This window comes from Zeus faber (genome assembly GCF_960531495.2).
Source record: "Zeus faber genome assembly, chromosome: 1".
NCBI classification, from domain to species: domain Eukaryota; kingdom Metazoa; phylum Chordata; class Actinopteri; order Zeiformes; family Zeidae; genus Zeus; species Zeus faber.
Genome location: NC_137193.1, coordinates 47028699 through 47054108, shown reverse-complemented (window position 1 = coordinate 47054108; position 25410 = coordinate 47028699). Strand labels below are relative to the sequence as shown.

The 25410-nt window shown below is 41.6% G+C and overlaps 1 protein-coding gene across 1 annotated transcript; it reads left to right on the top strand.

Annotated features, from left to right (window-relative positions):
• The first annotated feature begins 1723 nt into the window (after positions 1 to 1723).
• st6galnac5b (ST6 (alpha-N-acetyl-neuraminyl-2,3-beta-galactosyl-1,3)-N-acetylgalactosaminide alpha-2,6-sialyltransferase 5b) lies at positions 1724 to 24906 on the top strand. Its single transcript, XM_079999718.1, has 6 exons — positions 1724 to 1861; positions 4487 to 4583; positions 5212 to 5463; positions 14896 to 15305; positions 17230 to 17337; positions 22790 to 24906. Exons 2-6 carry the CDS (start codon positions 4569 to 4571, stop codon positions 23019 to 23021), a joined length of 1017 nt encoding a protein of 338 aa, XP_079855844.1. The 5' UTR covers positions 1724 to 1861; positions 4487 to 4568; the 3' UTR covers positions 23022 to 24906.
• The last annotated feature ends 504 nt before the right edge of the window (positions 24907 to 25410 follow it).

Below are 25410 nucleotides of genomic sequence, written 5' to 3'. Positions count from 1 at the left end.
AGAGAAACACCCAATCTCTCTAAATTCATTTTGTCTTTTTTTCTTTAGTGGTTATCTTGCATTTGAGTCTGCAGCCAACTCGCTATAATTAAAATAAAATTCCACTTGTGCCACCGTTGGCCATCCAGCAACAGCATGCCACGGCCATAGAAGAACAAGAACAATCTCTATTTGTCACACAGCACACCACACTACAACACATGCTTGCACACACACACACACACGCACATGCTTTGGATGGTGGCCGGTGAAACGGTTCCTCTGCATTTAACTCATCCTGGCTTGTCCTTCCTCCGGGGCCACAGCCAGGAGCAGTGGGCAGCATACGTGGACGCGCCCGGGGACCAGGTGATGAGTGTCCATCGCTGGTCAGACGATGATGGGTGCATGTTTTTGAGGGGGGTCCTTACTGACGTGAGGTGGAGGAAACCCCATGTGAGCACGGGGAGAACATGCAAACTCCACACAGAAAGGCTCCTATTTGGGAGATAACCCGCCGGAGCACGGTGCCAACAGCGCCCCAGATATGGTGCACATGTTTTAGCGTTGGAACTTTCGGTGAGAGGTTTCATTTGAAAGTAGGGGCCTCATGAGGGAGGTCATGCTCAAATCCCATTGGCTTGCAGTACTGAGGGGCCTCAGGAGAGAGTTCTGCAGCTGGACCCATCTCTTCATTTGGGGTATTTTGAATGTTGGAGGTCAAGTCAATCATTTCAACGAATTCACAACAATGACAAACGAGGCAGAGCTCCTCAGGCGGACACAATTGCCTAATAGGAATGATTTAATCAATAGTAGCTTGAAAATAGATAAGGGGTGTTACAGAAATTAAAGGGTCTCTTTAATCTGCAGTTTGTCAATCGGTGGTCTTAAATTAAGAGGCAGACAGACATTGGTTTTACTTGCACAAGGGTCGGATCAGGGATGTGCTCAGGAGCAGCTCTCTGAGTCAAACGGTTTATTTTGGGAAGTCAGAGACAATATAAAGTCATTTTGGCGTTACTGGTCATTGGCGATCTATGTGACGAATGTTGTTCTTGCTCTCCGCAGCTGCGTCAAGGTGAGGCCTGAACGATGATAGCTGCCTTTGGGACTCCAAGGCTTGGGAATGTCTGTGGGACGCAGTGAGGCATAAATGCTGATAGCTGCGTTTGGACTCCAAGGCTGGGATGTCTGTGGGAATTATGTGAATTTAGAAAATATGTGACTAGGGTTATATGAAGTTGTGTTTGTAATTATGTGTGTGCATATATGTTTATGTGATTACATAGATTTATACTGTATATGTATATATTGTGACATTATTTTGTTACAGGGGTTTCACATAAGACAGATAGACAGTGATGGGTTCATCACTGAATAATAAGTAATGGTGTAATGAACCCTCTTGTTTACAAACAAATCAAAATAATTTTGAACCCAAGTAATTCAACAAACTTTAATTTGGCCAAATACTATCTAATTTTCCTTTAAGATAAATACATGAATGTGTTGATGTTCAGTGTTCATTATGTTTAATCTGCAGATAGGCAGGCTCTCTCTTAAAATTGAGCTCAAAGTGCGTCTATAAAAAGCTTGGTCCTGTTATGACCGGGGCTGGGGGGACTCCAATGCACAACACAGAGACAGCTGGCAGACAGGAGTTGAACAACAAGGTTTTATTGCATGTCACTGGGTGTGGGGGAATTGGGCGAGACCTGGTCGAGCTGGACCGGGCGGACGGGTCCCGAAAGGCAGCACTACCGGACGGGACGAGGCAGGACAGGAACGGCGTGGACGCGGAAGAAGGGATCCAGGTTCCGGACAGGAGGACAGGGAGCCAGGCTTGACGGGAACGCCATTGACAAGGGAGAAAGGCAAGGTGAGAACTATGAACTTTGAACAATGAATCGTCCAAAATATGGAGGGGCCACTAGCGGAACTAACTAGATTAGATAAGCTGATGATCTGGCGACGAGTGGATGGAAAGCCGGGGAATAAGTATTGCGGGCTTGATGGAACGATGGACCTCAGGTGCGTGAGATGGCGCAGCAGGAAGGGCGTGGCACGGGGGATCAGGAAGGAGTTAACGCCTGACAACCTGTCCATGACAAATGAAAAAACAAGACAGAGACAGACAGAACTCCAATTACATTACTATAGACGTCTTATATTAAAACAAAAATTATATTCATTTCAAAGCTCCTTTTTTATAAATATATTATATAACAACAGCCTACACTAAATTACATCTGGAAGTTTAACTAACAAAATACACACACTGAACACAACAGTTCAGTATATAAAGATACTTGTAATAATGGGACACACACACACAACCATAGTTGTTCAGTAATAATGGAAAGATGATCAGACGTTCACTCAGGCTCGCACTAGAAAGCAAGGTTCCATATTAGTGGATTAGTCGACCACGTGCGCTTCAGTGCTTGTTTGAAGCTAGCCGAAATGCTACTCGTTAGCATTGCTTCTACAGCGATATAAATATAAATCCTCCTGGCATTTCTTTTAAGAGTCATATTCATGGTAAATGCTGATAGTTTACGCATTACATGAAACACAGATTATATGTAATGCTCAAAATTTACCACAGCAGGTGATTTCCAACGACTGTGGATTTTCCATAATGTGCTGCACCAAGTACGAAACAAACTAAAAAACAAAATGGACTTACTGCCACCTTGTGGGGATAACCGAATAAAATAAAATACAACTCTGGTGAAAGAACCATGGTTGCAGTTCCAAGTTTGACAGGAATTAAACTTTAAAATTAGGTTATTTTTTTAACACTGTTACACACACACACACACACACACACACACACACACACACCATTAAAAACAACCGACTAATATTGTGTACGTCCCCCTCATGCCGCCAAACAGCTGACCCGTCCAGCCATGGACTCCACAAAACCTCTCAAGGTGTCCTGTGGTATCTGGCACCAAGACGTAAGCAGCAGATCCTTTTCGTCTTGGACGTGTCGTGGTGGGCTCCTCACAGATCGGCCTTATTCCAGCAGTTCCCACAGATGCTCAATCTTATTGTTCGTTGCCTTCTTCCCATAGTGCATCCTGGTGCAATCTCTTCCCCAGTTAAACTACGCACACGCACCCGGCCATCCACATGATGTAAAAGAAAACGGGATTCATCAGACCAAGCCACCTTCTTCCATTTCTCCATGCCCGAGTTCTGACACTCCCACGCCCATTATAGACGCTTTCGATGGTGGACAGGGGTCAGCATGGACACTCTGAGCTGTGATGCACTGTGTGTTCTGACACCTTTCTATCATAGCAGCATTAACTTTTTCAGCAATTTGTGCTACAGTAGATCTTCTGTGGGATCGGACCAGACAGGCTGGACTTCACTCCCCACCGCATCAATGGGCACCCATGAATGTCGCCGGTTCACCGGTTGTCCTGCCTTGGACCACTTTTAGTAAGTACTAACCACTGTATACTGGGAACACCCACCAAGACCTGTCGTTTTGGGGATGCTCTGACCCATCTAGCCATCACAATTTGTTCCTTGTCAAAGTCGCTCAGATCCTTACGCTTGATCATTTTTCCTGCTTCCATCACATCAACTTCAAGAACTGACTGTTCACTTGTTGCCTTTTATATCCCAACACTTGACAGATGCCATTGGAACGAAATGAGCAATGTTATTTACTTCACCTGTCAGTGTTTCTAATGTTATGGCTGATTGGCGTATATACTGTACAATATATATATACAGTATATATATATATATATATATATATATATATATATATATATATATATATATATATATATATATATATATATACTGTATATGTATATATCAAGTTCAAGTTCAAGTTCAAGAGATTAATGATTGATTACGCACAATAAACTCTATAAGCTCTAAAAATACAAAAAATACTAAAATGTGCGTAATCCACACGAGGTGCTCGTGCAGGCGGCCGCAAGGGGCGGCGCAACAATCGCGATTCTGGGTTCTATAATTATATAATAGAAATGATTATCTGCGTTGTATTAAATATACATTTAAATCCTCCTTAATGAAACTCACCCTATATACGACATATATATATATATATATATATATATATATATATATATATATATATATATATACACACACACACACACACACACACACACACACACACACACATATGTTTATATAAAATTTATTCTTTTTTTGCCCCAAATCATAGAATAATAGACAATGTCATGTTATATAGGTGGAGTCTTCCATATATCTAAATGTCTTTTTGTCACTGTATATTTTTCTATATGTTGATCCTAGATCATCATCCGTTTATTGTCGTCATCCTGTTGTAACGTTAATCAGGAGGTAGATTGGGGTCGTTAGGACCATGAGGAGTTGGTTGGTGTGGGAGGCAGCTCTACACAGGAGCGTGGACAGAGAAGTGAAGCGTTACTGCTCAGAGAAGGTCCAAGAGGGTGGAGGCTGACAGAGAAATGGCTTTTCCCAGAGTTCCCACCTCCTGGGGGGTCTTTCCCTGATCTCAAATCCACCTGGATCGGCGGCCGGTCCAAGGAGGAGAGCCAGTGAAAATGAAGACGCGCGTGGTGAGTGGGTTATATAAGCTTCTATATTTCATATTATGTCATTTGGAGTCACCAAGCCCTCTGTGGAGTGTCAAAGCTGACACACTCTTGAATTTGAAGTCTTTTCTTGTCTTATCTTATGTTGCCGTATCTTATCTTATGCCTTTTTCTTGTCTTATCTTTTCTTATGTTATCTTATGTATTTTCTTTTTTTTTTATCTTATCTTATGTCTTTTCTTGTCTTATCTACTCTCATGTTATGTTATGTATTTTCATTTTTATCTTATCTTAAGCCTTTTCTTGTCTTATACTCTCTTATGTTATTTTATGTATTTTCCTTTTTATCTTATCTCATGTCTTTTCTTGTCTTATCTTGTCGTATGTGGTCTTGCCTTGTCTTATCTTTTATTTTCTTATCTTGTCTTATCTTTTCTTGTCTCATCTTATCATGTCTTATGTTATTTTTCCTTGTCTTGTTTTATCTCATCTTATCCTATATTATTTTGTCTTGTCTTTATAATTCGCGCTAAAAATAAACACACATATTGGTTGTATATGACATTTAACCGAATTAGTCCATGACACACCAACGTACATTTCTCTTTAGCCTCTTTAGCCTAATGTGTTGTTTTGTGCTTTGTGTCTCCAGTGCCAGGGGGTCTTTGGTGTCATTATCATAACCACAGTCACTAGTTTTATGGTGATGTACAACAGCCGTATGTCTGACCTGCTGTCATCTTCATCATCTCCTTCATCATCATCATCATCATCATCATCATCCTTCTCGTACCGGTCAGATATCACTGTCAGTCTCATTCATACACTGGCCAAACAGCCAAGAGGACGCCCCAAAAAGCCGATATCAGCCCTGGAGGGGTACACGGGTGTCATTGATCACAAGGTAAGGGTGAATTAAATGCAACGTTGTCATGCAGTTACAAAGAGTTACATTGTTAATATAACTAACGTGTGTGTTTTTGACCTACAACATAACAGCTAAAATGTGTGTGTGTGTGTGTGGGGGGGGGGGGGTTGTGAAATGTTAACGTGATTTCCGTGCTAATGTCTAAAACTAGAACTCATCACTGACAGCCACAACAGGAGTCGCAGTTATAAGCTGCCGTGAGCATGTTTGGCCCTTTATCATCCTGTCACCCCCTTTCAGGATTTATGATCCTTTTAATTTTCCCAATTTATGCAGATGCACATGAGCTTTCTCTTCCTGATAATAATACACTTGAGCACCGATTCTTCAAAAGGCAAAGCTGCACTGTGCCAACCCAAAGTGGTCTCATCCACTGAAGGAAATGTACAGACATGTACAGAGTGTGGGCAAAAACAATGGAAACTCCATGTGGAAAAGGTGTTTAAATTTGTTGTAACTAAATCACAATTATAAATAATAATAATAATAATAATAATAATAATAATAATAATAATAATAATAATAATAATAATAATAATAATAAACTTTATTTGTATAGCACAATTCATATAGATATGCAACTCAAAGTTCTTTACATGTGTTCCATTATGATAAATCCCACACGTGCACATTGCATAAAATTCAAGCGGGGTTTCATTAATGTCAGGATGCATTCATCTTCCTACCACGCCTTCCCCAAATTACCTGGTACAAGCACCATTGAACATTAATGGGAAGTTCTGGAGCCAAGAATGTGAAGTGGATTTCTCGCAATTATCTCTCGCTCTCTTATTATCCCAAACCCCCATCCTTCAAAGATGGGGGTTTGGGATGTTGTAATGCAATGTAATACAATATTACACCACAGGCACTCCAGTTTCTGTGTATGACAGCATGCCAGGAAGGATTATAGCTGTTCTGAAGTCCATGATGTGAATGCTATTACGCTATATATTAGCTATGAACACAGTTAAGGTGTTGTTTAACCCGCTATGTCACAAGGATCTCATGTATTAGATTTCATCCAAATTGATACACATAAGGAGCAGATATTAGTGAAAAACTCAATAACTTTGACCTGAAATATTCAGTTGGTCTTGGAAAATTTTCTACATCACACGTATCATTAAAAAATGAGCAAGATGAGATTTACAGTAAGACGCTTTATGACTTCATCATATTATTTACTATAAATTTACAGATTCCGATTGAGAATGTCCAGTTGGACAGTGTCCAGGGTGCAGAGTAGACCAAGTCATTCTGTACTTCTGTTCAACATTACCAAACGATCGATTTACGTGCATATTTATATAGCTTTTTACCTGGTTGATGTTAGTAGATCTGTTTGATTAATATTTTGAATCCATGGTCCACATTACTTTGCTGGATTAATGAAAAATACAAAAAACAGTTAACCACACGGTTCGTCACAGCGTTCACTGCAAAGCACTGAAATGTGCGACTGAGTGATGCGTTCAAAATCCAATGAGGCATCGGAACACTAGAAGCCGTTGAAATGGTAATTACTAATATAAATAGAAATGTAACTTGCTGAAAATGTGATCCAAGTGAAGTTAATTCAACTAAACTTTACAAATACATTACGTAATTTCAACTGTTATTGCCAATCTACGCGAATACGTCAAAATTGTCGATAGAATGATAAGATATAGCTGAAATAAAATAATAACACTTTGTAATACACGTCATGTATCAACATTTTCCTACACTTATCAAACTTTGATGAAAAGGCAAAAAGTGTTTGTAATATTAATAAATTATTCCATAATAATCATAATTCTGAATTATTGTTGAAGTTACATAAATGTTGTCATCATTTTTAACAATATAAGTATAATAAAGTACTCTTTACAAATAAATGTATTTATATGTTATATGTAAAATAAAAAACATATATTTATTTTATTTATTATCGTTATGAAAACTAATTGCTGAGGTTGTTTTTGACATTGTACAGATTCTGAAAAATTGCAGAGAAAATATAAGACAAAAAAGACTCAGCTATTTAGAACAATTATTTAGAACTGACCTATCTTCATAATGCTTCATGGAAACGCTTCATGCTTCATACGTAGGTACCATGAAAGTTGCATACATAAAATTCCATGAATGTAATTACATTAAGTCCACAATGTTTGATGATGTTTGTACGTTTAGTAAATAGTGATGTATTTCACATAACACAAATCACTATAGTACATACCAAACACGAATAAGCTGGGCCCCGTGTATTGCTGCCTGCAGCTTTATTTATTATAATAATTATAATAATAATAATAATTATTATTATTATTGTTGTTATTATTATTATTATAGATAATAATAATAACAGATCTACTGACATCCACCAGGTGAAAAGCTATATAAATGCGCACGTAAATCGATAATTTGGTAATGTTGAACAAGTACAGAATGACTTGGTCGGCTCTGCATTCTGGACACTGTCCAACTGGACATTTTCAATTGAAATCTGTACATTTATAGTAAATAATATGATGAAGTCATAAAGCGTCTTACTGGAAATCTCATCTCGTTCATTTTTTTAATGATATGTGTGATGTCAAAAAAATTCCAAGACCAACTGAATATTTCAGGTGAAAGTTGTTCAGTTTTTCACTAATATCTGCTCCTTATGTGGATCAATTTGGATGACATTTAAAACATGAGATCCTTGTGACATAGTGGGTTAAACGACACCTTCACTGTGTTCATAGCTTATGCCGAAGTATGTGCTCCAGGTAGTTTTAGCCGGGTTGGACATATTACGGCATCAGACACACTGGCTCATCGGTCTTAAAGTCGTTCAAAATTTGGTGAGTTTTTTGCTAATATCTGCTCCGTATGTGAATCGATTTGGATGAAACTTCAACCACGAGGTGTTAGTGACAGCGATCAAGAAGACATCAATCGTGTTCGTGTGTTATGACAAAGTTGGTTTTCCAGATAATTTTAGGCTTCAAAATTCCGAGAGTTTTTCCAAATGTTTCCTCTCACAATAACAATAAGGGGCTGCTGTACAATTACAATAGGGTTCCAGCCTTTTCTTGGCTGGACCCCTCATAATATAATGTAATAGCATTCACATCATGGACTTCAGAACAGCTCTAATCCTTCTTGGCATGCTGTCATACACAGAAACTGGAGTGCCTGTGGTGTAATATTGTATTACATTGCATTACAACATCCCAAACCCCCAGATATGAAGGATAAAAGAGAGCGAGAGATAAATGCGAGAAATCCACTTCACACTCTTGGCTCCAGAACTTCCCATTAATGTTCAATGGTGCTTGTACCAGGTAATTTGGGGAAGGCGTGGTAGGAAGATGAATGCATCCTGACATTAATGAAACCACTCTTGAATTTTATGCAATGTGCACGTGTGGGATTTATCATAATGGGAACACATGTAAAGAACTTTGAGTTGCATATCTATATGAATTGTGCTATACAAATAAAGTTGATTATTATTATTATTATTATTATTATTATTATTATTATTATTATTATTATGTCCCCCATCTTTAGTTTGACCTACCACTGTATCATGATTACCAAGTCTAGTGCCATTGCTCCACTCTAGTCTCTCTCTCTCGCTCCCTCTCCGTGGCCAGTTAATAACTGTTGAACAATTCTAATCCACTCTACGCCTTTAAAAAAATGATATTAATCCCCAGTCCCCTCGCCTACGTTGAGCACCTCACCCCTTCAGAAACCGCATTGATTGGTGTGGTGGGGTGTGTGTTGTGCATTTGCCAAGATCAAGTCGCACTCATCAGCATTCTGCCGCCATCGACCTAACAAAGACCGACAAGCGTGTAAATCGAGATCTCAGATGTGTGGACTTGAACACTTATTGAGTAAAGAAACCCTTGTTCCACATTAAGTAAGTCTTAAGTCACGTTCTGATGTTGGTATCGGAGTCTGTAACAGATCAAAGATTTTGACATGTCCAACAATAAACTATTTTAATCTTCTGAGTATCACTGTTTTCCGTTCATTGGATCCAGTATATTCATGTTCGTAATGAAGGGTACAGTTATACCCGGAGGTTTTCTCCTGGAATAATCTCCCAAGAATTCAAATCCAAATGCTTGTCTCTACATCAAAGTACAACCTCCAATTTCCCTGTGTAGTTCACGCCACTTCTCGATCTATAATACATGGTGTCTGGCATTATAAAATATTAAATAAGAAGCACTTAAAAATGACACATTTGGAATGGAATGGAACTGGAATGTGTTGAGTTCCTGCCCTTCAATACCACCCCCTTGTTTAACCAATGTTATGGTGACATAATCTAGTGTGAAAGGAGAAGTTGATTTGATTTCATGTTCTTGAAGAATTCTCCAACCACAAAATAATTTTATCCAAACAGTATGAATAAATAACATCCCAGAGCAAGACTTGGGATGTTATTTATGTATGTTTTAATTCTTTTTTTTTTTTTTGGACGAGAGGAATAGAATGAGGCTAATTCTGACAGATTCCCTTCTATTCTCCTGTTATGTGATGAGTTATCTCACTGTTCGGGAGGAGGAGTAGGAGAAAACACACATTTTCTTCTGAACGATGTGTTTGGGGTGCAGCAGTTCAGTTGCTTTTGCTGCTAAATTATTATTGTAGGGACTTGACACGTTTTTGGATTTGGAGTGAGTCATGATTTCCTCCGAGGCAGAGCGAGGCGTTCCACTCACAGCAGCAGGTTACAGCAGCGGTGAAACAATTCCACGGCTCCTCTGAAATAACTTAGACCCATTTAAAAGAAAAACAACAAGAAAAATATATTTATTAGATGCTGTATATTTGATAGTCACTTGTCACTTTCGGATGGAGCCAGTAATGTTTTATTTTTATTCTGCTTAGTCCATAGACCATCACTAACATGAGTGGACGCAGAATGACTGGAATGAGTGGATCAATCTCCACAGCTTTAAGCATCACCCAATGTCTGCTTCTTCTCTCTCTCTCTCTCTCTCTCTCTCTCTCTCTCTCTCTCTCTCTCACACACACACACACACACACACACACACACACACACACACACACAGTTTACTGTATACACACAATACACGATTAGACAAATATTCTCATTCATACACACACTTAAGACATATTGCACCAATTAGAGCACCAAGAAGGATGCTTTACAACAACATAGAGTTTAATGTGGCTGCAGGGGTATTTTTTACAGGCCAATATATATGTATGTACTTGTTTGCACGGGTTGGAATTTAATTGAGGAAGGAGGTGGGTTCTGTTATTGTTTTTTTTTTTGCTTATTTTCTCCTTCTATATGTGACATGACAATTAAGCTCCATGTCAGCCCGTACATACAAAAATGTACGAAGCATATCATATTATAATAAGGTTAACATTCATTGTTATTATTGCCGGAAATTGCATATGTTATATTCTGTTTAGGCTCTTTTTGTGAAGGGTCCTCTTCTGATATTCTGGCTTTTGTTGTTCATAATTTAAACTTTCCAAGATGTTTTAATGGCACAGTTCAACAAATTGTCGAGGATTCAGTCTAGTGACTACGTTGCAGGGCCCCCACCCATATTATCTTGCATATTATCGCTATGTGTCCAAATTGCACCAAATTCAATACTGCACGTCCTTCGATTCCGAGCAATCCACCCCCAAGTGTGAAGTAGATTGCGTATAAATCAAGATTATCTAAGGACATACATTACTGCCTTTAAGGTTAGATTTGAAGGTTAGTTGACAAGTTGAATTAGGCTGTGTGTTGCAGAGTTGAAAAGCCACTCTTCTATCAAACACACACACACACACATACCTGTGGATTTTCCTGACCCCACAACAAATTGATCCATACAAAATATGCACGTAAGTCTGTGTAGCAATAACTCACTGCTGCCTAAACTAAACAGTATTTATATATAAACGGTGACTACTTCCTCTCTATCATCTACGCAGAATGGAACTCCTCATTCCCAGCCCAAAGTCAAAAGAACCATTTCCGTAGTGTCCTTGCCAACCCGAACCAAACAAACAAACACTGGCTTGGAATGATTTAAACGCCTCGCTGCACCCTCCTGCACCAGACCTTGCTTGGCCTCTGTTGTTCCTTTGTCTATTAAGCAAAAAAAGGCTTCACTTCCCATTTGATACGACCAAAACAATTGCTTCTCTCGACTTGCAATAATTTTAAAAGCCAGTGAACCAGGAAGAGACTTTCGAAGGTTTAAGGCACGTGCAGAATAATAAAATAAAAGGCTTATCCATCCTTAAGATTTCTAACAACTGAACATTTCAATGTAATAGCTGCTTAGGGGGCATGTGTCGCTCAAACCCGAATTCAGATTCTCAGACAGTATCTTCACTCATTGCAAGGTTGGAGACAATAAAATATGACTCATAACATTGGAATAAACATTTGAATAAATGATGACACAAGAGTATTGAATAAAAAATGAATGAATAGATGATTAGATAATAAATTGCCTCCCTGGAGGGGAGGAATTGTAATGATTTGGACAACGATAGCAATACAATTGTGACTTATAGCCATGGCCAGAGGCTTCCCCTGTGTTTAATAAACATGTGCATTGGTCTACACAGTTCCAGTTTAGGCTTTAGTAGACGTCGGCCCCCCTTTCAGGTTAAAATTCACGTAGTCTTTCTCGAAAAGTGGCTCTGGCACTGTACTACAAGGCACTTGAACTTAAACACGCATGTCCGATCCGTTCTGCTTTCTTGTGCTCTGATCGAAAGTGCTCTGCAGGATATAATGATGGAGAACAATGCAGGGCTAAATCACCATCAAGGCAATAGAGATTTGAATAGATTTTACATCAACGTGTGAATCAGAACGTCGTGTGGGAAAGTGTTATAGCAATTTGATCAATGTTCTCTTGTCCCTAAGAAGTTGGCAGGGTCAGCCTTAAGAGATCATACCATAGGCCAGTGGTATAGAAAGTGTTTTTGCCAAGTCCCGCCTAAATTGAATAGCATAAACTATTATCCTAATAGATTTAGAAACTTGATGAAATTGCCATTCGCCATGTCAAAGTAGTGCTTAAAAGATATATTAAAGGACTACTTTTTTGCCATGGACCTTTTTATGTGTAATTTAATAAAACAAAGCCCTTATAAAACAAGTCAAGGCAGCTGGTAAAACCTACTGTGTGTCTCCGGTTACAGAGTGGTTCCTGCCCACACGTGGATTCCAGACTGTATCTGTATCATCCTGTTAGTACATCTCCCAGAGGAGCCCGGGATCATAATTGCTTTCAGGCCAAACCCGGTCGCTTAGCTTCTAATATCGCAGCAGAACTTCCACTGTGTCTGTGTCTCTAACCTTCCATTCTCCTGTCTGAGCGTTCCTGGCAGTAACCGAACGGAACAGATAGCGCACACACTCAGGTAGATAAACCAAACACAAAGCCAGGTTGGGCTGGTGTTTGAGGACTATAGGGGGTTGAGCGGGGAAAATACAGTCGGCCTGGACATTTGCTGTAGAATGGATTCAAGGAAGCAGAGGCATAGCAGGAATGTATTTGGACATGCATCATTTATATGATAATGTCTTTAGTTCCAGGCTGTAAAAATATCAGCCCTTTGAGAAGCCAAAAAAAGAACATTAGAGGAGCCTTCTCTTCTGCGAGGCTTTAGAATGATCGCGGTTGCTTTCTTCGCTGAAAACCCCAATTAATTAATCAGAAACCTCCTGACAGTTGAAATCTCATTATTCTCCTCCCGCTAAGACATTTAGGACAGAATCCTAAACATGCTCTGCACCTAATTTGGATGAATGAGAGGGGAGATAACCAAGGGGCACTTTTTTCCTCCCCACTCTCCCATCAAAATTGGATGAAGAATGAGAACGGAAGGACGTGCCCTTGTTAGTGTCACGGTGAGAGTTGGGAAGAATGAGCGGTTTCAACAGAGACTTCAGAGATTCAACCCATTCATCTACTAGATTACAAGACTATTGGATTAATGAGTAAACACGTCCTCTGAAGGGACTCTGCCATAAAAAGGAGGATACACGTGTGTGTAAATAGATAACGAGGTGCTTAATTTCATCCTGAAGGTGAAGATGACACCCGAAAAGGTTAAATGGTGTGTCTATTTGGAATTGGGGTGGCAAATCATATTTCATCCTACGAGTTTTTGGCAGTTTGTTTGTGTGTGTGTGTGTGTGTGTGTGTGTGTGTGTGTGTGTGTGTGTGTGTGTGTGTGTGTGTGTGTGTGTGTGTGTGTGTGTGTGTGTGTGTGTGTGTGTGTGTGTGTGTGTGTGTGTGTGTGTGTGTGTTTGTGTGTGTGTGTGTGTGTGTGCACAAGCTTCCCCACGTCAGATGGAAGTGTGCAGCCTGGAGCTCAGTTCAGAATAATTAATGTGGAGGGTTTTTTGGCTCTACTGAGTTGAGCCATGTAAGCTCTTCACTTCCATGCTAAAACCCTGTTTGACAGAAGAAGAAAAGAAAAAACATTGGGGGGGGGGGGCATTTTAGCTTGTGTTTGACAAACTATAGTCGACTATATCTTGTTCACGTTGCTGCCACGGTTCTCTGTATCACTTCATATACTGTGTGACACAGCGGCTCTGCCATTCAAGATCAACTGTCGGCTTTAATTTTGGAGCGTTTTCAGCCCAAGTGATTCAAGCCGCGCATATCTGAGAAGAAACTAGCACAAGAAGGTTTAGAAAGTCTTGTGAATTCCACATATACCGTAATGACTGTAATACTGTCATGAATGTAATGATATACTGTATATGGGTCATAAAATTGCAAGCCTATATAGAATGTCCTTTTCGACAGCCTTAAGCATGTAGTGTTCTATTAATTTTGCAGAACTACACAGGGGAACAGCGTTTCCGATTTTAATGTCAAAGGCAAGAATCTAAGGATCTGATTGGTCAGATTGACCTAAATGCGTGGAAGTGAGAGTTTCACTTCCCTTTTTGGAGTCTGCAACTGTTTTGTTCAGGGCAAAGACATTTTTGATATATTTTCCTCACAGTGAATTTATTTTCTGTTGCGTAATGACATTAGCTTTGCTGTCGAAATTGCCACAATAAGTCACCACATGGCGCTGCAATACATTGTGAAGTGTGTGAAAGACACACTGTTCTATTATTGTTATTATCTTCTAAAGAGGCAGAGAGTGGATGTGGATGTACATGACGGTGATTGGCTGGTGGAGTTTCAGGGGTGGGGGACCAATTAAGAAGTAACAGGATACACCAGTACTCTTTCCTGACACATCAGCCACTTGTAGAAACAAAACAAATATAATAACAAAACAAAATGATGGGAGGCAAACGCACAACACAACAGAAAAAGTGCATGGCCCATGACAGGTGACAGTATGCTCTGATCGAAACCCAAAATGACCTCTGACTTCTCGCCCCCACAGCCCCTGAAGATGCACTGTGGCACATGTGCGCTCGTAACCAGTTCAGGCGAGTTGACGGGCGGCGAGCGGGGCGAGCAAATCGACCGCTCCGAGTGCGTCATCCGTATGAACGACGCCCCAACCCTGGGCTTCCAGCGCGACGTGGGGCGGCGCACCGCTCTGCGTGTCGTAGCGCACTCCAGCCTGCAGAGGGTGCTGCGGAGCCAGCAGCAGCTCCTCAACGCCAGCCAGGACACGGTTTTCATCTTCTGGGGGCCGAGCAGCTCCATGCGCCGGGACGGGCGGGGTCAGGTCTACAACAACCTGAGGCTGATCAACCGGCTGCTGCCCAAACTCAAAGTGTACGTCATATCCCGGGCCAAGATGGCGAGGTTTGACGAGCTCTTCAAAAACGAAACCGGGATTGACAGGTAAGTGCTCAAAAAAAGTCGCTGGTTTTGTTCGTTGATTCGGGGTTCAGTTGTCGCACCCAAGACTTTTTTCTTTAAATGGAATCCATGAGATCGTCTGTGTTGCGTGGATTGTTCTTGCCGGGAAAGGCGGACTCCGCCACCAACAATGGAAACAAAATAATAGAGGATCACAGACATACGCAAATACATTGGCTGTTTCTTCAAATGTACCAGAGAAATAAAGTCAAATGTGGGATTTTGTTTAAACAAAATAATTTTAGCGATAAAAACTTTGAAATGTATCATGTAAATAATATCATTAAAGTAAATGTAGAAAAAGAGGCAGTCAGTGCATTTGGGTGCAAGAAACTTAAAGTAGGAGAGTTGATGTGCATGTCAACGCTGTAGAGATCACACTAATTTCTTCCAACAAAAGAATGAGAGGAAAGAAAAAGACAACCTCTTAATGTATCATTAATGAGATCTAGATCAAAGCTAGTCCACTATATCTTTCAGAACTTGATGGGATTAGTTTTACAGCAGCGCTCGTAATTGGTTTGATAAAGGCAGAACGAGGCTCTTAGAGATATATTAAAAGTCTTTTTGTATGCAGTAGCAATAAATATGCCATGGATTCTATTTCAATGCCGTCTGGAACACTGCAGATATATCACAATTTACAGGAAGGTCAGAAACACAACCTTCCACAACTTAAAGATATGTACAGTGTTTCATATCATGTAGCACAATTTTGAATGATTGAATGACAAAAAATAACAGATTAATTACAGGACCTTTGAATAGACGGATTGTTAAATGTTAAACCAAGAGAAATAACACCGACATGACATTTGCATATTCTGCACAGTCATAAGACCGACTTCATTAAACAGTGATGATGAGAAATGGCTGCAGGAACCGCATCCCAGACAGAACGGTGTGTTCTCACACACTGTGCCTGGCACGTGCACGCTCGCTGGCAGTCTCCGACCCTGCCCGGCACGTGCACGCTCCCTGCAGCGCCCAAACCCCCTGCCGGACGAGATGCCAACTAACAGGGTCATCACAGACAGGAGTGGCATCGCTGCCAGATCCCCTGGCTCACGCTCACATCCTTCTGTTTTGGCAAGAAGAGATAAGACCAGATTGATAACTATCACTGTGCTGCTGTTCTGTGTATCAGCACCGTTCCAATTGAGGTGTAGTCAAGCCAAATTTTGGATTTAAGCGTTCTAAATTTGCTTCACGACTGATGCAGATACAGTTTTGGGATGACAATTTTTCCTCAGAATAGCATTATAAGTTGTTTATGAATGACTTCCTTGATGCAAAATGACCATTAAACTTAAATTATAGAAATGTTAAAAAACGTAAATTCTCTACACAACTTTGAATATGGATTTTAATTCATTTTTCACAAAACCACAGTCAGTGTACGGTTGAATTAGTAATTATTAGAATGACATCATTTTCTGTTTATTAACTTCATTGGATGAATTTTAAAGATTTAAGTTATGGCTCCTTTGATTGCTTGAACACGTGTCTGTGTTGTGTGAACATTGATGCTAGAACATGTGACTCGATTGTGTTGTTTGGGATTTTTTTACATGTCATTTGTTGTATCTTTAAAAAAAAGATCTTGACCTCAATTTGATTTCTCTCATCGACTAAACAAAGCTTATATGACATTATGTACATTTCAGACAATAAATAAGTAAATATAAAAATAAAAAAATACCACAAGACGTTTGGAACAAGTTAGTAAACTGATTATTTCCCCTCTTGTCCCACAATAATTTGATAGAAAGGCATATACTGTATGTACAAGGTAGTAAGGAATTTGTTTGGCTAATGTGTTTAATTGAAAGCAATACTGTTCAGAAGAGCTGTTTTTTGGACACACAATATTAATATACATGGTAAATTCCCCCTTGTCCTCCAGGAAGAGATCCAACTCGTGGCTGAGCACTGGCTGGTTCACCATGGCCATCGCTCTGGAGCTGTGCGACAGGACCAACGTGTATGGGATGGTGCCTCCGGATTTCTGCAGGTTTTCAATCCAACTTATTCCTCTTCTTCTTCAAAGGGTGTTTGTTTACACGGACTAGATTTGTAGCCTGCATGCTTGTCCTTTTTATTTCTATATTGCAGAAACCTTGAACGCTCTACTCGGTACAAATGACAGATCTTGACTACACATTAGAGCAGTGATTCCCAAAGTGGGGTCATATATATATTTTAATGTTTTTTTTTTGTGTCTTTAAAATTTTTAGAAATATCATATTTTTATGCATATATATACATATATAATTATCTCTTTTTAGACGAACATTTCCCTTGATTTTTTTTCGACATAAGCTATGTTGAGAAATAGGCCTAATATCAGATAATTTTTTGGGTCGAGCTGTACACGAGGAGGTCCTTGGTTTATTTTCTCTCATATATTAGCAGTCCTTGGATGAAGAAAGTTAGAGAACTCAGGGAACCTCGGTTGAGCAACAAGCGAGAAAGAGCAGGACCAGTGGGTTGTGAGGAAAATAGACTGTTTAAGGTGAAGAAACAATGCAGACGTATATTTCTCAAACATTAAACTTCGAAATACAGATTGAAATTATATATATTTTTTCTTTTAAATGCTTTCACAAGCTTCGTAAACACCATTCAGAGAACCTATCGCTAATATGCAGCTGCTCAGGATTATATATATGAGGCTGAATTGTGTATGTTTGAAAGTCCTTGTGTTACTGCCCCGGCTGTCTCCCTGTTGGTTCCCCTTTTGTTTCTATTTGTCCCCCTTTTCCTTTTGTCTCCTGTCTCTCCCTGTATGTTTCTGTGTGTTTATGTTGTCGTGGCCATGGCTTAACGACTCCACTCTCCAGGGTCCCTGCTCCGTTGGCCGACCTGCAAACAATCGGCGCCTCATCTCCTCCACAGCATTTTAAGAGAACCTATAACCTTCAAAACATGTTTTTGAAGTTTTTTGCTGAAAATACCGCTTAGATTAAGTATTCTAGCCATTCTAACACCTCTCATTCAAATCACCTCATTCTAACACCTCTCAATCCATTGTGTTCCTGATGCTCTGTGTGCGTGGGTGGAGCCACCCTCCTGAGGCCACGAGGTCTGTGAGCCAATGGGTACTGAGCTTTACTCCGGATTCCCTTGCATTTCTCTGTAAACTTTCTCTGATTTCACCTCATCGGTCCACAAAAATCTGTTTCTGAGCAAATTGGAGGTGAGAAATAAGCAATCCAGTTGCTGAGTCTTCACTCATATTAGATCTACAAGGCCTCATTTTAAAGTTTATTCCGACTTTCACTGCCGCGTCTGGAGCAGCACGGAGCTTGGAGCAGTGCGGGATACAGTGGGTCTTAGGGCCATTTCTGTTTTATTCAATTATGGAAACGTCGGAAAATAAAATAAAACACGGAAACACGGAGCACGACGCAGACTATAGTACAGTCAACCTACCGTGGACACACAGAGAAAGAGCACACAGCAAATACTTACATTTCCCTCATCTGCAGTTTTGTCACGGACAGTTGGTATTTATTACTCTTTTTTTTTATAGATTTGTGCTGGTCTCTGTAACCAACAACAGAGCCCTTCCCATGCTTAGCTCTTATATTCAATGCTAGAGGGTCCAGTCACGCTCCAGCCGTGGATGGAGTTACCCAGATGAGGCGCATTTCTAATTCTCCTGAAGTGACATTTATTACTGTGATGACATACTGTATATTATGACAGCAAAGCTGAATGGCTTGTTGCTTTTTTTTATACCATGTGCTGTAAATAGGCTTGGTATACAACACAGAGTATTTGTATGCCATTGGATCTCGGACAGAGTTCAACTTCTCAACCTGCAATGCTACTCTTTATTCATTCTTTAATCATCAAGACCTGCTTGCGATAAGTCTGTCCTGTGGATGACTTGTGGGATGATAAGAGCACAGCTTTTTTGTTATACAGAACCAATCCCCCACTTCGGAGAACGAACTTACCATGATTTGGTCTTTAAACAACTAATCATCATTACTACTCCAAGAGGGGGAGAATCACCACGGATGAGACAGATAAACATAGAACCAAACATCAACATGTACACGGAAAAACATAAACATAGAAACATCCAATGACATGTATTGACAAAACAGAGTTAATAAGGTCCAGGAAAATTGGAACAGCAATTCGGCACGTGGCGTCTTACTATGATAGCTATGGCAGTAAAATCAGGGAGAAGAGGAGAGGGATGTAATCAGGAGGGTGTTTGGAGGTCTGTTTAAAGCAGGTGCTGGTGGTGTGTGTGTGCCTGTACCTGTGCAAAAACATTGACAAAGTGAATTTTGCATAACAGGTCTCCTTTAAACCCCGGCTCTTCGCCCACTCTTCACCAGATAGTTGTTTCACCTTCGTGTCTCCATGCCCCAGGATCTTCCCTCCTACATGCCGTCCTGCCTGCCTGTCTGTCGTCGCTTCTCCTTTCCCACCCACTGGCTACACACCTCCATTTAACCTTTTCCTCCTTTCTATGTCTCTGAGTCTGTGTCCTGTGTTGGGTCCCACAAAAAATTATCAGTTGGAGCCCCTTTTGTCCTCCTCGTGCCTCACTCCTACTGAGGCTGCTGTTCTCCCACTTACTTCAGCCTCCCGTGACCTATCAGCCGTCCCCTCTGCTTATCAGGACTTGTGTGCAGTTATTAGAAGAAGAAGAATCTTTAATTGTCACATGACACTACAACACCTGCATACACACACACGCACATGCTTTGGATGGTGGCTGGTGAAATGGGTCCTCTGCATTTGACCCATCCTGGCTTGTCCTTCCTCCGGGGGGGCAGCCAGGAGCAGTGGGCAGCATTCAACGACGCCACTGGGGACCTGGTTCCATATGTCCATCGCTGTTAGATGGAGGAAACCCATGTGAGCACAGGGAGAACATGCAAGCTCCACACAGAAAGGCCCATAATTGGTAGACAACCTGCCATAACACGGTGCCATGCCTTTAGTTTTAGTAAACAGAGTGCCCTCTCTCTTCCTCCCCATCCCCATACAACTGGTCCATCGATCTCCTCCCAGAACACCTCTAGCCTCAATTTGTTTAACCTGTCTTGTAGAAAGAGGCCATGGAAAAATACATCCACGATTCCGCCTAAATCATCCGGCCGTCCTCGTCCCCAGTGAGTGTGGGGTTTTTCTTTCTTGCCATGAAGGACCACTCCCTTTGGCCTTGTATAAGTTATTGCGGCCTCACCACAGCTTTTGAACCCATCTAGGAAGCCACCATCTTCTCCAAGCTGGATCTCAGGAACGCCTACCATCTAGTTGGAATCCAGTAGGGGGATGAGTGGAAGACGGCCTTCAATACGCCTCTCGGCCATTTTGAGTATTTGGTCATGCCCTTCGCCCTAACCAACGCCCCTGCCCATCAATTGTCCCCTGCCGAGCAGAATCATGATGTTGGGGACCAGGAGCTGCTGGCTGTTAAACTCTCCCTGAAGGAATGAAGGCACTGGAGGAAGATGAATACCCATTCATTGTGTGGACAGACCTTAAAAACCTGGCCTATATTCAGTCTGCTTAACGCCTCAACTTCTGTCAGGCTCGCTGGGCCTTGTTCTTTGGTCACTTTGCTTTCACCCTTACTCAGTGGCCAGGCTCCTGGAACCCCAAGCCTCTTTCGCCAGTTTGCTGCGGAAGCGACTCTTTTGAGGCAGCGGTTCTGGTTGCCTGCCATGGGTGCCCACACCCGTGCCTTCGTGGCCGCCTGCTCTGTATGTGCCCGTTGAAAGGCCTCCCGTTGGCCTACTCCGCCCCTTGCTGGTACCCAGCTGCCATGGTCCCACATGCAGTAGGCCTCGGCTTAATCGGTTGACTCCCACCTTCACGAGGTAACACTGTTGTGCTCACCATAGTGGATAGGTTTTCCAGATCTGCACACTTTGTGGCCCTCCCCAAGCTCCCCACAGCATCAGAAACAGCCAACCTCCTCCCGAGCCAGGTCTTCAGCCTCCATGTAATCCCCACAGACATTGTGTCCTCGGAGCTACGCTGAGTCTCTCCTCTGGGAATCATCCACAGACTAACGGTCAGACAGAGTGAGCCAGCCAGGACCTGGGAACAGCACTTTGTTGCGTGGCCTTCCAAAACCCCTCCACTGCACTCACCTGCCATGGATCGAGTACGCCCACAACTCACTGCCTAGCGCAGCCACAGGTTTGTCACCCTTCGAGTGTGTCATGGGCTTCCAACCCCTCTGCTCCGTTGATCGCAACCGACGCCTTGCTGACTGCCATAGGACACCTGCCCCCAACTACCAACCATGTCAGAAGGTGTGGTTATCCTCTAAGGATCTCCCATTAGAGAGGGGCTCTTAAGAAACTTGCACCCTGTTACATTGAATGCCATGAAATCCACTCCATTATCAATCCCACCGTCATCAGGCTCAAACCACCTCCACACAGGAGGATTCACCCCGCATTTCATGTCTCCCATCTAAAATCTGTGTCCAACTTTCCCTCCAGCTGTTTCCCCTTGACCCACCCAGATCATCGATGACCACCTGGCATACACGGTCAGGCGGCAGTTGGACGTATTCTGCCGAGGATGTGGGTATCAGTATCTGGTGGACTTGGAGGGATACGGTCCGTTGTGTCCCGCCATCTTGTCCTGGACCCCTCCCTCATTCGTACTTCCATAGGGACCACCCGGACAAACTTGGTGGTTCGCATGGAGGGGGGGGTACTGTCTCAGCCCCGACCGTACCTTCAATTGTTGGTTTCTCTTGTGGTTCTATTTGTCCCCCTTTTCCTTGTGTCTTCGTTCCTTCCCTGTATGTTTCTGTGTGTGTGTGTATGTGTGTGTGTATGTTGTCGTAGGCATGGCTTCCCGTCTCTACTCTCCCTGCTCTGTGGGCACACTTGCAGACAATCGGCGCCTCATCTTCTCTACAGCATTTAAACCCTGGCTCTTCATCTACTCTTCCCCAGATTGTTGTTTCACCCCTGTGGTACCTGTCTCCATGCCCCTGGATCCTCCCTGCCGTGTGCCGTCCTGCTTGCCTGTCTGCACTCGCTTCCCCTTCCATGCTACCCACCGGCTGCGCACCTCCATTCCAAGTCCTCCCTCATGCTGTAACCAGATTCCACTCCCTGATTTCTCCTCCCCGCCCAGACCTTCATCCATTAATAAACTTTTTCCTCCTTCCGACGTCTCTGGGTCGGTGTCCTGTATTTAGGTCCCACCTGCATTCGTAACCCCTTGAGCTTTAGGATTGCAGTCTCGTGCTGAGGATGTGTTGTTCTCTCATAGGACTACACTGGGTTCTGAAAAAAGGAGTGGGCTGGCTTTGATGAGCACGTTTTGGGGTTTAGATTCTTAAAATCTTCTGTGCTGCATTGTTTCTACAGTCGTTTTCCACCTCGCCTCCCTGCCTCTCTTCTCCTAATTATCTCTCCTTTATCCACTCCACTTCTTTCTTCCTCTCCTCTTCTCGTCTTCTGCAGATCATCCTCTCATCTCTCGGTGCCGTATCATTACTACGAACCCTCGGGGCCCGACGAGTGCTCCATGTATCTCTCCCACGAGCGGAGCCGGCGCGGGAGCCACCACCGCTTCATCACGGAAAAGACAGTGTTCACTAACTGGGCCCGAACACATGACATCCACTTCTACCAACCGGACTGGAGGCCCCCCGCCAGGAACACCTCATATGGTCCACCTTCAGCTGGTTCCTGAGGCTCCAGAAGACCTGCAGGACCACTGGAAATGTACATTTATATGTGTGTGTGTGTGTGATGTTTACAATGTGTTATCTGCTCTAGAGCATCAACACAGAATGTTGCTGTTATGTAATGACAGGAAACAGTAGAGCAATATGTATTTCATTCATTTTATAACAATAGGACTCATTTTATGGTATGATATGGAGTCGGAGACACAGAATGGCTATTACGACCATGTAGAAATTGTACATTATTTGACTAATTGGAAGAGACAGAGTCCTCTTTATTCTCTCGCAGATACAACATTTACGAACAGAATTTTATATGAAAGCTATTTGTGTCTATTTTAAGAACAGATGGTTTGGCACCCTCAGTCAAGCCATGTGAGTGACACCCCAGGCTGTGATCTGCTTTTTAGGCCAAATGTTTAAGATTTGAAGGTGCTCGCAGTGACAACAGCGCAACTTTAGCAATTAGAAAAAAAACCAATTGTTAGAAGCACGATCAGAAGTCCCTTCAATGTCAGGTTGATGTTTTGATCTCATTGTTGCACAGAGGAAGAAAAAAATTAGATCATTGCCAAAGGATAAGATATCATGCGGCCTCCTCCATATCTCTTAGAGCGGGGGAACAAACCCTCCTGGAGAATTCAGATGGGGCTCCTCGCAGCGCTGGCGGCTGCAGTGAAGGATATTGATTTACTGCCTCTTCACCTGTTAGTTCACTTTCCGCCATGAGAGCTCAAACTCAGGTGGAATCTTAATAGCGCGGCCCCTCACATGTGTTTCGAGAGAAAAAAAGAGAAGCAAAAGGCAGAAAGAATTCTGGTGGAACGCTGGGATGTGAAGGCAAATGCAACGGCTCACCCTGAGATCTGACACCAGTGTGCTTTGCAAACCAATTACGGTCCCTTGGGTTGGAAAGGGGTTGTATTTTGAACGCTGGGTGCTCCGTGCTACGTGGTTTTATTTTAGAACCTGTGTGCAGAATGCAGAGCATCAGAGAGGGTGTTGATAGGAAGGAACTACACAGATTGAAAGTGGGATAGTATTGTACATGTTCATTCTGTCCATCCATGTAACAGTAACAGTCAGTGGCATAGCACAGCTCACAATTACCCCCCCCCTCAGCTCATCCATATGTTATGTCGCAAGCTTTGAAACTTGCGCCATAACATATGGATGAGCTGACTTAAGGAGCTTATGGGGCACTTAAATTAAGTTCTTTATAGTTCTGTGTAAAATGAGCTCGAGGATAAACTCACATTTTCATCATCTGAACAGCAATTTTCCCCAAAACTTGATAAGAACAGCCAGTCAAACTTCCTGAAATACAAATCCCTTGTTAATGTGTGGAATTGTATCAGCACCCAAAATACTGTCCTCCTGTGAGTTGGAAATGTTATTGAGATAAGAGGTTATGGATTGGTTCTATCCAATACAAGTCGTCCCACTTTATATCATACTTTGGTGAGCAATAAAAAATACATGCTCAACTTTTTATCTGAATTTTTTTTTAATATTTTGATTCCTCCATTACATCATCTAAGCTTAGAATAAGTGTTTAATATTTGATTTGATTTAATTAAAATGTACACTAAAGAATTTCTTCAATCATCATTTTTTATTTCCGCTCTACATCATTTATCCTCATTCTCCTGCCAACATACAAATAATGCAGCATGCAGTTGATTAAAAGGTTTATTTTTAAATTTAAGATTGTAGACATTGAATGTTTATTGATTTATTTGGCACTTTAGGGGGTTTTTTTACCTGTAGGCCAGCAGATGGAGCCAAAGTATATTTGAACTTTTTTGCATCGTATAAATGCAAACCCTGTCCTCAGTTCTGTAAAAAAAAGTATGTTTTCATTGATAATAAAGTTTTGCCATAATGATATTTGTCACTACTTGCATGATTTTTAAAATCTTCAACCCAGTGTAACAGATGATGTTTGTACCCATTAAACCCACCCCTAATTCTAGCTGTGTGTCCCTCCACATCAGATTTGTTTTGCTCTGTGACTCTGTTCCCTGTGAACACATTATAAATGCCTGACTGGCTTTACAGCCTGATAATGAAGGGAAGCGTTAGAAAGTTGATTTCGTTAAGTTTATTATTGCTTGAATTCCTTTTCTACCACATAATTGTCATGATTGATTAAATGTCCCCTTGCAAAACAGGTTAAATACTTTTTGCTAAATTGTGGAAAGACACATTTTGAAGGCCAAGGTCACTAAATGTTTTATAATAATAATAATAATAATAATAATAATAATAATAATAATCTTGTCAAAGTTCTCACTGACTGACTTCATCTTTTTAGTAGAGACATGATGAAAGAAAAATATTGCTATAGTTGCTTAGTGTGAATCTGAATTAAGATATTACTATAATAGTGAA